A 12,322-nucleotide genomic window follows, 5' to 3' on the forward strand; every position below is an offset into this window, starting at 1 on the left:
GAAGGAAATAATTACCACGATAACTCAGAAGGTAAAGGAGAATTTAGAGACTGAAAAACCAAAGGAAAGTGTTTTCATAGTGAGAGAGAAAAAGTTCCTCCATGTTTAAAGACCTTTTGAATGCTGAGAATTTAAAACTTTTGTAAGTTCGAATTAGTTCTTTTGTTGGCCCACATGCACATGTCTTTTGAGCATTTATTCATTTATTCAACACCAGCCATGCACAGCGGAGTCAGAGATGCTGGGAATATGAAAATGAATAAAACAATCTTCGTAGCTGGCGATTTCTGAGGACACACAAGGCTTTTCAGTAACAAATATCTCTCACCAAATTGCAGTTTGGTGAGTTAAGCACAGAGGAATCCGCAACATTCTGTTGTGTTTCCATTAGTCCCCAAAAGGACTTTTATAAAAGAAAAGCATAGAAACATTACATTTTTAATTTGGCCAATAGAACACAATTTTTTTTTTACTCAGGAAAACACAAATGCTTAGGGGTTGATAATACTTTTCACGACTGACCCAACAGTGAGGTCTCCTCTTTTCTGAGGCCCTGGGCTGGATCCTTGTCTATAAATATGTAAACAGACATTTCCACTAACATCAGCACACTCCCTGGTCTTTCTTCATTTGTTTACATTTCTCCCTGTTTTTTTTGTAAACAGGCATATGATAGATGCTTAAAATCAGTGCCATGAGAATATGGTAGGAATGGGGAGATATATACATAGAACCAACACAAACCACATTTTCTCTCTAGGGTCATAGTGTGAAGGTAGACATTTATTCTACATTCGATTAAGTCTTTCCCCCATCCCTATTTTTCTCTGCAGTCTTATGTTTACTACCTGAGTATTTAGCCACAGGCGAAAGGGGAGGAACGTGTTACCCTAGATCCTAGCTCTGTTTAGATTAATATTTGATTGGAGGAGGACTGCACAAGTTTCTGGGAAATGAGTTGTACACAAGATTTTATTCCATTTTTTAAAATTACTCATCCACTCACCAAGTCCAAACCAAGGTTATGCAGTGTTACCTGAGATACCTGGTGGTTTTTCAAAGCTGACGTCTGCCTCCCGCATCTCCTCCCCCAGCTCTATGGAAATCAGTCCTCAGGCTGACCAGCTCTGTGCCCTGAGCCACACTGAGCCTCACCCCACAGCTGTGGTTATTTCATGGACCAATAAAATCCCTCTCAATGTTTTGGGAGCCAGTAAAATATTCCTATCTTTGCATTCTGCAATTAAGATTTTAAGAAGCACAAACAGCCTCCAGAATTTAATGGGATAACCAAAAGAAAAACGTATAGTAAAGATAGAACCTCATAACCGATTTATAAATAGAATACATTTAGCTCTATGAAAAAGCTCATAATTCTCCTTATTTTTTCTCTTCTCGCCATAGATTGACTTTTGGGAACCACTACCTTTGAGCTTTGCATCGGGCTATAAAAGAATAAGTTAACCAAATATTCAATTTCTGCTGTTTATGTACCATGGCATGGGTTCAGGTTTACACTGGCGGCTGAGTGGAGGAAGTGAGGAAATGTATGAATCAGCCCCATTCCATCTCAGCCTTGCTCACTGTTCTTATTGCCAGTGTGGTCAGTACCCCACACACACAATGGTCTGGGGAAATGCCCACAAAAGGAGATTTTTATTCAGAATTTGCCTTAATCAAGTCAGCGTGCTACCAGGAGACAGCAAGGTTTCCCTGGGCTTTGGGGACACTTGGAAGAAAGAGACACCCTCAGACATTGAAATTGATAGAAATCAATGTAAACATTCAGCGTGGGTATCAAAAACGCAAGGGATGGCTCAGACATCTCTATGTGTCAGACCCAGGCATCCCAAGATCCAATTAACATGACACTCCGGAATGTAATGTAACACAAGAGAGCCGTAGAATTACTGTCTTTCATAGCACCTGGTTGGGTTTTTTTTATATGAATTATTTCAAGTGCAGTTGACAAGTAGGAAATCAGGGTTCTAGGGGGATCATATCAGTTTTGTACATGTCTATGCTTTCAAGTGAACGGGGTAAGTTTTCTCACAAGCAAAGACAAAGCCTTAGAATATATGAAAATCTTAAGAAAAAAACATGAAAAATCTCCAGAGATGCCTTTCTTTAGGGAAAATGGTCATTGTCACAGTGGCCTTAACAACTGTTGGGTTTCCTGCCATGGTAAACTCTTTGGTGAAATTATGTACTGATGAAGTCACAAAGATGTTTCCCCTTTAGTGAGATGACGACTTGAGAAAGGCTACATCCTCGATATTTTAAATTTAGATCAAAATGTTCTCTTTTCGGAGCAACTGTCCCTCAGGAGCCACATTTTGGAGGAGGAAGCACAGTTCAGGCTGCAAAGGTGTCACTAGACGGAAAAACTGGAGGACGCTCCTTGTGCTTATCACTTTACTACCAGGGGTATTGTTTTTGTTAGCGCTTGGGTCAGAGTTCCAGCAGTTTTGAATGATCTGCTCCAACTCTACTTCTCCCACAAGCCCTGTTACTTGTGATGCCCAGATTTGCAGCATGTAGCTGTAGCCAAAATACGCATCTTGTATTTTCACCCAGCAGTCAAAGCCCCAGTGTGACCCGTGGAGGGACGATAGTGTGGAGGGAGGTTAAGAATTAAGGGCTGGAAATGATGATTAGAAGGTCATTAGAAGAAATTAGAATTGTGCCTCCGGCATCATCTAGAGGAAATAGCTCCTAATGTGCTCCAAATTCTTGGCATTGAAACATGTCTGGTTGAGAAGAAGGCAATGTATCAGACTATCCTGGCTTAATGAGAAAAGAGGAAAAAAATCAGTAAAGAATACTTAATTCACTTATTTCTAATTTCGGGTTTGTTCTGCAGTCTTCTAACCCTCGATGGGTCTATAGGATACTCATCCAATCTAACCCCGATTGACTGGCTGTGGCGCCTGAAGCCATGAGGTGGGAAGGATGCCGTGGCCACACCTGGGCTCAGTGGGAAAGAAGGCCACAGTTGATTAGTGATGGCTGCCAGGGGTTGACTCGCTGGGGTCGCCCCATCATCTATGACACAGTTGAGGAGATCTGCCCACTTGGTCCTGGAATTGATACATTTACCTGTGTGAAGGAACAAATCAATTCTCAGATAACCAGTCTGTCTCTGTAAGTTTCACTTGAGCCTGCTCCTTTCCTTTGGGTTTAGTGTTGGTCTAAACCAGCAATGCTGAAGACATCGGTGTCTGGACCCTGCGATGTTGTTACCACAAAAGGCGCTGCTTAAAAAATTCCGCTATTCATTATCACTAGACTTGTTATGTATTTGCTCATATTAAGTACTCACCAAGCTTCTCCCCTTACCCCATTTTGTATTTGCTGTATTTCACCCATTGTGAGATGCCACCATGTTGGTATCAGGACATATTAGGAGGTTGTTTTCACACGTGTGAACCTGGCTATTTCGGGTGTTGTAACGTGGGACCACCATGGCACCTCCTTGATATTTTAATTAGCAAATTATCTTAGGATCATTTGAGAAAAGAATATGACTCCTGGTGGCTGTCTAAAAACCCATCCTTCCCACCAAAGAGAAAGTGCCTGGTTCAGAACTTGCTAATCAGGTATCAGTGGCTCAGAGAAAATGTGAGCAAGTACAGTTCAGTGGAGCATCTATGTAAGAAATGTCATGTCACCTGTTGCCCATGCTCTAGGAGGCACAGGGGACAGATGATGTGGGGAAGAGCATGGATGTGGACAACTCAGAGCTAAAGAGTGGAGAGGTCACACTCTACACGAAGACATTTTTGGAAAGGTGGAAACAGTGTTCCTCTTTTATTTCCTTTCTATTTCTGCAAAAGGTCTACTTGTAACTAAGTCTAAAAGAACCTTTCTAGTAAGTATAAAGCTTTGTATCATGTTGTCACTATTTTCCATCTCACTGGTACATAAAATTTGGTGTCTCTTCCAATTGACGGTGCCTTAGATTCAATGAAATGTGGTATAATTTATATCCATGACAAGTAAGGAAATGCAGTAGTAAGAATCTGATTGTTTAAATGCTGTCCTCAGGTTCTTATCAGGTTGGTTGCTCATCTAAGATTAGACTCTTGGAGACCTCAGTTCTTGCCCAGCCCCACGTGGACATAGCTTGGTGCCATCTTTCAGAAAGGTGGGTTTTAAGGAACCAATTTTGGGCTGGACAGCCAACTAGAATGGATCAACCTAAAATATAGCCATGCCCTTGTTTTGTTTGGGTCGATGCCTGACAGTCCAAGGACACTCTAGCTCTGAGCTTAGGTGGGGAAGGAAGGATGTGCATACTCATGTGTGTACTGGATTTTTAAAAAATTTTTTCTAATTATCACCTTCACTTTGTTGATAATTGCCATTTTGAATTTTTTTATGTTTATTTATTTGAGGGAAACAGAGAACATGAGCAGGGGAGGGGCAGAGAGAAAAGGAGGCACAGAATCTGAGGCAGGCTCCAGGCTCTAAGCTATCAGCACAGAGCCCGATGCAGAGCTCGAACTCACAAACTGCAAGATCATTACCTGAACCAAAATCGGTCGCTTAACTGACTGACCCCCCCCAGGCGCCCCGATAATCACCATTTTGAAGTCGCTTTTAGCCTTCTTGTCTGCGTCTCTTTTTCATCTTTAATTTCATTTTCACACCAAAGGTATAGTGTATATTCACTATAGCTAATAATCATGATACAAAGAAACCTTTAGGTTAAACTATATAAAAATGGACAATATTTAACATTACTGACCTACAGAATCAGCAACTTTGTGTGATTCCACTTAATACGTGACACACAAGATGTTCACGTAAAGCAGTCACAGCCCGAGTCACGGGGAGAGGACAGCCCTTCATTCATCATTACTGAGAGCATTCTAAATGCAGTATCTCTTCCATTCAAGCTGCTGCCAGCCCCGAGCCTCTGATCAACTGTGTGTACAATGTTGTCATTTTTTTTAACCCAACAAACATTTATCGCACACTAATCGAGGCTAGTCACCTTTTCCAGCCCTGGACACAAGGATTAGTGCATCCCAGCCCCTGATCTTAGGGGCACACAATCTAGAAGGGAAACAAGACTGGACATAATTACAGTAACATCACAGATAAAATAACACCTTGAAACTGTACTTACCCTGCCTTGCAGGGCACGAAGACCATGCAAGTGACATTTTGTGTTAGTTCTTGAGGGATGAGCAATTTACTTGACAGAGAAGAGAGGAATGGTGCAACTTCACCGCAAGGATGGCTTGTTCGAAGTCACAGAAACACGACGAAGAAGGGTGCATTTGCAGAAGGTCAGGGTGAATGTAGACAGCACACGTGGCAAAGGTGAGAGGCAGGACAAGAGATGAGGCTTGAATGCAGGGAAGACGTGGTCATGGGAGGACCATGCAGAGCCAACGAGTTTCTGTTTCGTTCTGCAGGTGTAGAGAAGGCATAGAACACATTCACATGGCCTAAAATAGCTTAGAAATAAAATTCCTTTTTCTGCTTTGAATTTGTATGTGTGGGGCAGTCATCACCTAAGCATCTAGAAATGTTGCATTTGCAATGCAGAGCATCAGCTGATGCAGCAGGACTGTTCTCAGACCAGCCCTAGTACACATGTGAGCCGAGACAACCTGGATTTCTCCAGGGCCGGTTCAGCCTTCACATCTGTCCTAAAACATAGTCAGTGAGCTGTGCTTCCTCACTGTGGCTGGTTCCTCACTATACTGAGAGCCTGGGGCTTTGGCGATCATGTGCCCCTCCAGTGAGAGGCCATCTCCATCACTTGGGGGAAGGAGCTTTGCCAGAGTATGCTTCATGTTTTTGTAGTTTCCTCCTTGGGTAATTGCAAAACGGACAATTGCACCTAAATGCAGGGAGACTGACTTCCTCCACACTGCAGATGGGTTCATTGGCGGCCCAGCTTTGCAGCCACGTGGCCTGCCATCTGGCATTTGCCACTCATCAAATGGAATCACACAGCTCTGATAAATTATCAGCTCACCCTGGGCGGGACTTTTCTCCCTTCAGCTCCCTGCTGCTTAAAACTTGTTGATGTTTAGTAGGGGGTGGTTTATCTGTACAGGGGTATCAACTGGACCATCTCAAAGCTTTACCACAAAAGGAGGTTTATGAATGTGTGTGTGTGTGTGTGTGTATGTGTAAATTATACATACACACACGCATATGTATGTATATGTGAATACATATGTGAATGGGTTATCCCATTTATGTGAATTTTCTAGATGCATTAAGCCAAGAGACTGTCAAATTTTTTGTTTTGTTTTAAAAATTATACATATATATGTGCTTGCATTACTTTGTAGTATACATATGTGCACACATATAGATGCATGTGGATGGATGAGTTGTCCCATTAAATGAACTTTTCCAGATGCATAAAGCTATCAGTGATGATCACACATTTGTGGGTTTTTTTTATTTAAATCAAGTCTTCACGGAAATGTTTCTGAAAGGGTCAGAAGGGTGAGTTCCAGGGTCTGCTTGCTCTATTCGAATCTCTTTTTCCTCACCTCCTAGCTTTCGTCCTTGGGCAGGTGACGATCTTCCTGAGTCTCCATGTTCTCCTCTATAAAATGAGCATAGTCAGAGGCACCTGGGGGGCTCAGTCGGTTAAGCGTCTGGCTTCGGCTCAGGTCATGATCTCACGGTTTGTGGGTTCAAGCCCCGCATCAGGCTCTGTGCTGACAGCTAGCTCAGAGCCTGGATCCTGTCTTCAGATTCTGTGTCTCCCTCTCTCTCTGACCCTCCCCTGCTCTCTCTCTCTCTCCCAAAAAATAAATAAAACATTTAAAAAAATAAAATAAAAAATAAAGTGAGCATAGTTGTAACTGCCTTGCGGGGTTCTGTGTTCATGAAATGGGTGCACATGTAAAGCATTTGGCATGCAGTGAACATTCAAGAAATGCTCACAAGTAATACTTTATGCATATTAGGACTGCTTCTTGGATGGTGGGGCGTCATTATAAGCAGTAATGAACGAAGGAAAACAGCAGGCACCCTCAGGGCCTGTTAAGAGTCAGAAAATTATTTTCCCCTGTACTCGAGGGCACCAGACTGCCAGCTTCTTCCCAGCCTTGTCTAGTTTCTGAGGGTTCATATGGCTTCCCTTGCTTTCAAACTATTTGTTATCACATTCTGAAGTCATTAATAGATATAAGAACCTAACGGTTTTCTTCTTCCCTTAGTGTTTCACTGAAAAATTAAATAATCCAACCTGTTTAAAGTCTGTCTACTGTAGGAATGTAAAGGCTCTGATTGAACGCCCAGGTCTGGGCTCCAGTGTCTGTCCCCTGTGCTGTCAATTTTAGACTCTCAGAGATCATTTTGGCCGATGTCAAGATTATCAGCTACAGAGAGACAAACAATGCATGATCTCACTGATATATGGAATCTAAAATAATCAAACTCATAGAAACGGAGAACAGAGCGGTGAATGCTAGAAGCCATGGGAGAGGAAATGAGATGCGGGTCCAAGGTATGAAGTTCCAGTCACACAGAGCAAGTCCATTCAGGGGATCTGACGTGCAGCCACACATCTGTAGTTAACAGTACTGTATAGTATACTTGAAATTCACCGAGGATAGATCATAAAGTAATTCACCAAAAGGAAGGAAGAGAGGGAGGGAGGGAGGGGGGAAGGAGGGAGGGGGGAAAGAAGGAAGGAAGGGAGGGAGGGAGGAGAGAGAGAAAAGAAAGAAAAAAAGAAGGAAGGAAGGAAGGAAGGAAGGGAGGGAGGGAGGGAGGGAGGGAGGAAGGAGGGAGGAAGGAAGGGAAGAAGAAAATGGTAACTATGTGAGCTGATACCTTAGCTTGATTATGACAGTGATTTTACAATGTATACACATATATCAAAACATCAAGTTGTGTACCTTAAATATATACAATTTTTATTTGTCAATTATACCTCAATAAAGCTAGGAAAAAATGAAATGGCAATTGAACACAGTAAATTAAAACTATGGCATAATTTTTTAAAAAATATTAGCTACAATGTGTACAAAAAATGCTGCTGTCAAGTGACCTCCAGAGAAGTGAGAGGACACTCTTCAAAGTCTACAAGTGTATATGAGCAACATGGGACTTTAAATGTCCATATTTTCAGGGATTCAACAAAGAAATAGTTGTATATAACCTCCTTTTTTAAAGTTTATTTATTTATTTTGAGAGAGAGAGAAGGAGGGAGAGCATGAGCGAGCAGGGCAGGGTGAAGAGAGAGAGAAGGGGAGAGAGAAAAATCCCAAATGGGCTCCTCACTGTCAGTGTAGAGCCCGGCACAGGGCTCGATCTCACAAACTGTGAACTCGTGACCTGAGCCAAAACCAAAAGTTGGATGCTTAACTGACTGAGTCACCTGGGCGACTTCCAAACCCCCTTTTTAGAGCAAAACATAGCTTATAAAAAAATCTAGGAGATGTTTCTCGGGTTTTAAAAAATTGTAAAAGCATGTACTAACTCAGCCTGTCTAGAACCAAATCTCAGACCTGTAATCCAAACAGCATTTGTTATATTTCTTGATTTTTTGGGGGGTAATTTTTAAATAAGCAAATCTTCCCGGGCCTTAACCTGCTCCTTTCCATGAAAACGTGTAAGAGAGCAGAGCGGTCAGGTTGTCGTCTGTGTGAATGGCATCCCCTGAAGTTGGACTGGGATGTAACCACAAGTGAGACTGCCTTTGTTCTATAGAGAAAAGAGATTTTATTTTTTTTTTTAAGTAAATTCTATCCCCATTGTGGTCCTTGAACTCACAATCCTGAGATGGAGCCACATTCTCTAGCAACTGAGCCAGCCCGGCTCAGAGATCGCTTTTACCTTAAGTTTGTGTGATGTGCATTTTAGGGAGTTTGGGTGCATCAGGAGCCAAATTGTCTCAGTGTCCAAGACAACTATTCACACACACCCCCACCTGCTCATTCTCCTGGCTCAGAATGCCTATTAGCAACATCCATCCCAAGTCTTGGAATATTTTTTTTCCAGGAAATCACCTCTGTGCCCTTTTCACCATTTCAAATATTGTAAACCTCGTGCTATAAAATAAAATAAATCCCAAACTTCAGCTCATGCTCTCCTTTTTGGCTCAAAAGTAAGTCAATTTTACATTTTTAATAGACCTGTGTTTTTAAGTTTTATACATCTTAATTTTGAAACACTAAATGCCTCCTAACTTGCCTCTCAGCCATGTCCTTTCCTATGATTAGCCCTACCACACACACACACACAGTGTGACCAACCTCACAATTTCCTAAACACACAGTGTTCTCTCTTGCCCAGGGACTATGGGGTGTTTGTGCATGATGCTCGTTCTCTTTAGAAAGCCCTATCCCTGATTTCTACACTGTTAAACTTCTATGCATCCATCAGAACTCAATTGAAATGGCTCACCACCTCCCCTTTGAAGGTTTCTCTATCCATTGTGCTGGTTTGGGCACTTCCCTCTTATTCACCCTGTCTTAGCCCTTAGACAGTGTTATGTGCTAGCAGCCTGTGCTCAGCTGGAAAGTCTTCGAGACACAGTCCTTAAATCTCTGCTCTGTTTACCTTGTCTAGCACATAGTGGGGACTCAATAATTGGTAAAGGGTTTCATGAATATCATCCCCTGTACCTTCAACTAATTGAGCATATCATCACCTACCATTTTTGAAGTTCAACACACTGCAGATAAGTTAATCAACCAACTAAAAATGCCAACCTTTGAGAATGTCAGTGTAAATACTTGGGTGAGGGGAGGGGTTTCGGGGTCCTCCTGTGTGCTGTTGCTCCTTCAGAGAGCAATGCCCCCAGGTTGGCGTTGGCATTACGGTGCACGGGGATGGAGAATGTCAGTGACGGTCGTTTTGTTTGTTGTTATTGTTGTTGGTGTTGGTTTTTCACATTTTAGGTTACAAATGCCCCTGGCAATGCTCGTGGCCAACTGACCCTTCATCTGGAACCTGTCCTCGTGTGTGGAGGGGATGGGTTCACCCAGTCCAACTTTGACGGCTGCATCGCTTCAGCCCTGTGTGTTCTGGAAGCTTTAAAGAACCATATTTAGCACCTGGATCTTTATTTCCTACATGAGCTTGCAGTTTTGGTTTCATAATTCTCCGTGATTGATTATTTTGTTTTGTGTTTTGTTGAGAGAAAGTACTGGAATTTTTTTCGTATGGGGTATAAAATCAATTTCATGATTTTGATCGTTACAACCCATGTTACAATGAAGATTCTTTGTACCATACACCTTTCACGGGGCTTCTGAATTGCCATGATTACTCCTGGTTAAAGAAAAATAATGTTTAAGAATAACAAAGAACCTCCTCCTAAAAAACTATGTCGAATCAAAATAATGGTTCATGTTCCAAAACCTTTATTCTTTTGAGAATTTCAATTCCAAATAAAGAATCATTATTATCAAATCTTCATTTTCAGTCTTGGAGCGTGACCTTGATTCAGTGTTTTTGCGGATTGCTCGATCCCCCTGAACTGTGGATAACAGAGTGTAATTTCTGTCTCTCTCAAGTTATTAAATGATCCTGAATTGTAGGTCATTGATGTCTTCATCATTTCTAGGACTGTGGTTGGAAGGGCAACTGACTGACAAAGAAACATGTCTTCACATTTTCAGAAAATAACCATATTCGACTGGACCTTCCAAGTCATATGATAGTTTTTAACCTTAAAAAAAATTCAGTCTTAATCTGAAAGTGAAAAACAGAAACTGAGAGAAAATATATTGATTTTTACCTCCTGCTATCTCTGATCGCTGGTGCTGTTATCTTCGTGCGTTCTCGAAGATGTGCTGTGGCATTTAGACTATGTCAAGTTTAATGAATTTAATACGACAAGAAAATTTACTGAGCTAGAAAATAGATGCACTTAAAATAGTTCAATATTTGCCAACTTAGTGATTCAGCATATCACCCACATGCTTCCCGTCATTCGCTGGCTGGAGAGAAATTGATCCCCAACCTTCTAAGCAAGCTACTTGTTGCTAATTTGAAAACCAAAATGGTGAGTCCTATTTTGTAATTATGCAAGGAAAGAAATTATCGCAGACTATGAAGAATTCAATAAAATATTTCTTGCCTTGGTCATATTTAAGTTTTCGCACTTACCTTACCTTAATTGTATTTAAGGTTTTACACTTACGTGCCTCCAGTCATATATACATACACATTTCTACGCAGGCAGAAATAGCTTATGCAGCACAAAGTGGATTTTGTGATCCTATGGTATGTTGTTATGTGTCCTTTTAGCAACCAACTCATGAAACACTGACATGCCTACATATGGTCAATGTCACATATTTTTGAAAGCAGAGAAAGGAAAGGGGAAATTAAGTGATTTCTGGTATGATATGATAAAGAGTACTGAGTTTTCTTTCATTGTTTTGTCCCTTATTTGATCATTTTGGTTTTACCCTTAAAGTATAGCAGAAATGACTCAAATGTGTTAACTCTCTTGTTTTTAATGAATGTAATTCTGGAGCCATTTGACAGAGAGCATCCTGAAGCCTGAAGTAAAGCATTATATTCATCTCATGAATGTGTATCCTCCAAAGAAAAGAGAAAGAAAATGACTTATAAAGTTGGGGTGAGTTACTTGGAGAAAAGATTCTTCCAAGTCATTATTACTGAGGGCTTTTAAATATCAATGCCTTCTAAGTATGTTTCCCTAATAATCCTGCATCTGCTTTGAGAAATTGGTGGCAAATACGGGAAAAGACCCGGCCCTGCCTAGTGGGTAGATCATTTGACTTTGCTCTTTCACTCATTTTGAAAACTCATTTTACATTTAGACCCATCTCTGCAAGGAAAAGAGCAATTTCCTGATGCTCAAATAAGGAAATAAAATGTATCCAATGCTTGTGTTCTTTATTTTCATTCACCTCTTTCCCTTCAGAAATTGAAATGGGTAGAGAAAAATCTGGAAGCCATCCCAGAGAGCCACGAATTCATATGGCCAGAATGCCCTGAACGACCCAGTGTGGGGGCGTCCAGTGCCCCCCTACCCCCAGGGAAATAGGAGTCAGCAGTATTGGGAGATGGGGTTGGGGTGGGGGGTGTATGTCAGCCCCACAGGACCACACAGCACCACAGTATTTCCAAACAAGAACATTTATTAAATCAAGCCAGCCACGGAGAGCTGCTCTGTTTTGAAAGGAGCATATTTGCGTGAGAAACGGCTTGAGCAGTGGGGTGATTTAATACTTGTTAGCTGATAAATATAGCCTCCGCCAGAATAAAACTTTATGATGCAGTGTTGAAAAGCTTAATTACTAAACTGTCTATGCAGGTCTTTCTTGCTCAGGCAGCCAGGGTGACAAATTATAGC

The 12,322-nt window shown here is 41.5% G+C and overlaps 1 protein-coding gene across 5 annotated transcripts in view; it reads left to right on the forward strand.

Moving 5' to 3' along the window:
- The window catches only part of RNLS (renalase, FAD dependent amine oxidase), a 248,029-nt gene extending 237,498 nt beyond the window's left edge, over window positions 1-10,531 (forward strand). The window contains exon 7 of one of the 5 annotated variants that reach the window (XM_029931695.1): window positions 10,418-10,531. In XM_029931695.1, the coding sequence (XP_029787555.1) occupies window positions 10,418-10,519 (102 nt within the window). In that variant the 3' untranslated portion in view covers window positions 10,520-10,531. The other 4 variants (XM_029931694.1, XM_029931697.1, XM_029931696.1 and 1 more) reach the window with 4 other exon arrangements.
- Window positions 10,532-12,322: the final 1,791 nt, after the last annotated feature.

The sequence above is a fragment of the Suricata suricatta genome, chromosome 2 (assembly GCF_006229205.1).
Source record: "Suricata suricatta isolate VVHF042 chromosome 2, meerkat_22Aug2017_6uvM2_HiC, whole genome shotgun sequence".
Taxonomy (NCBI): domain Eukaryota; kingdom Metazoa; phylum Chordata; class Mammalia; order Carnivora; family Herpestidae; genus Suricata; species Suricata suricatta.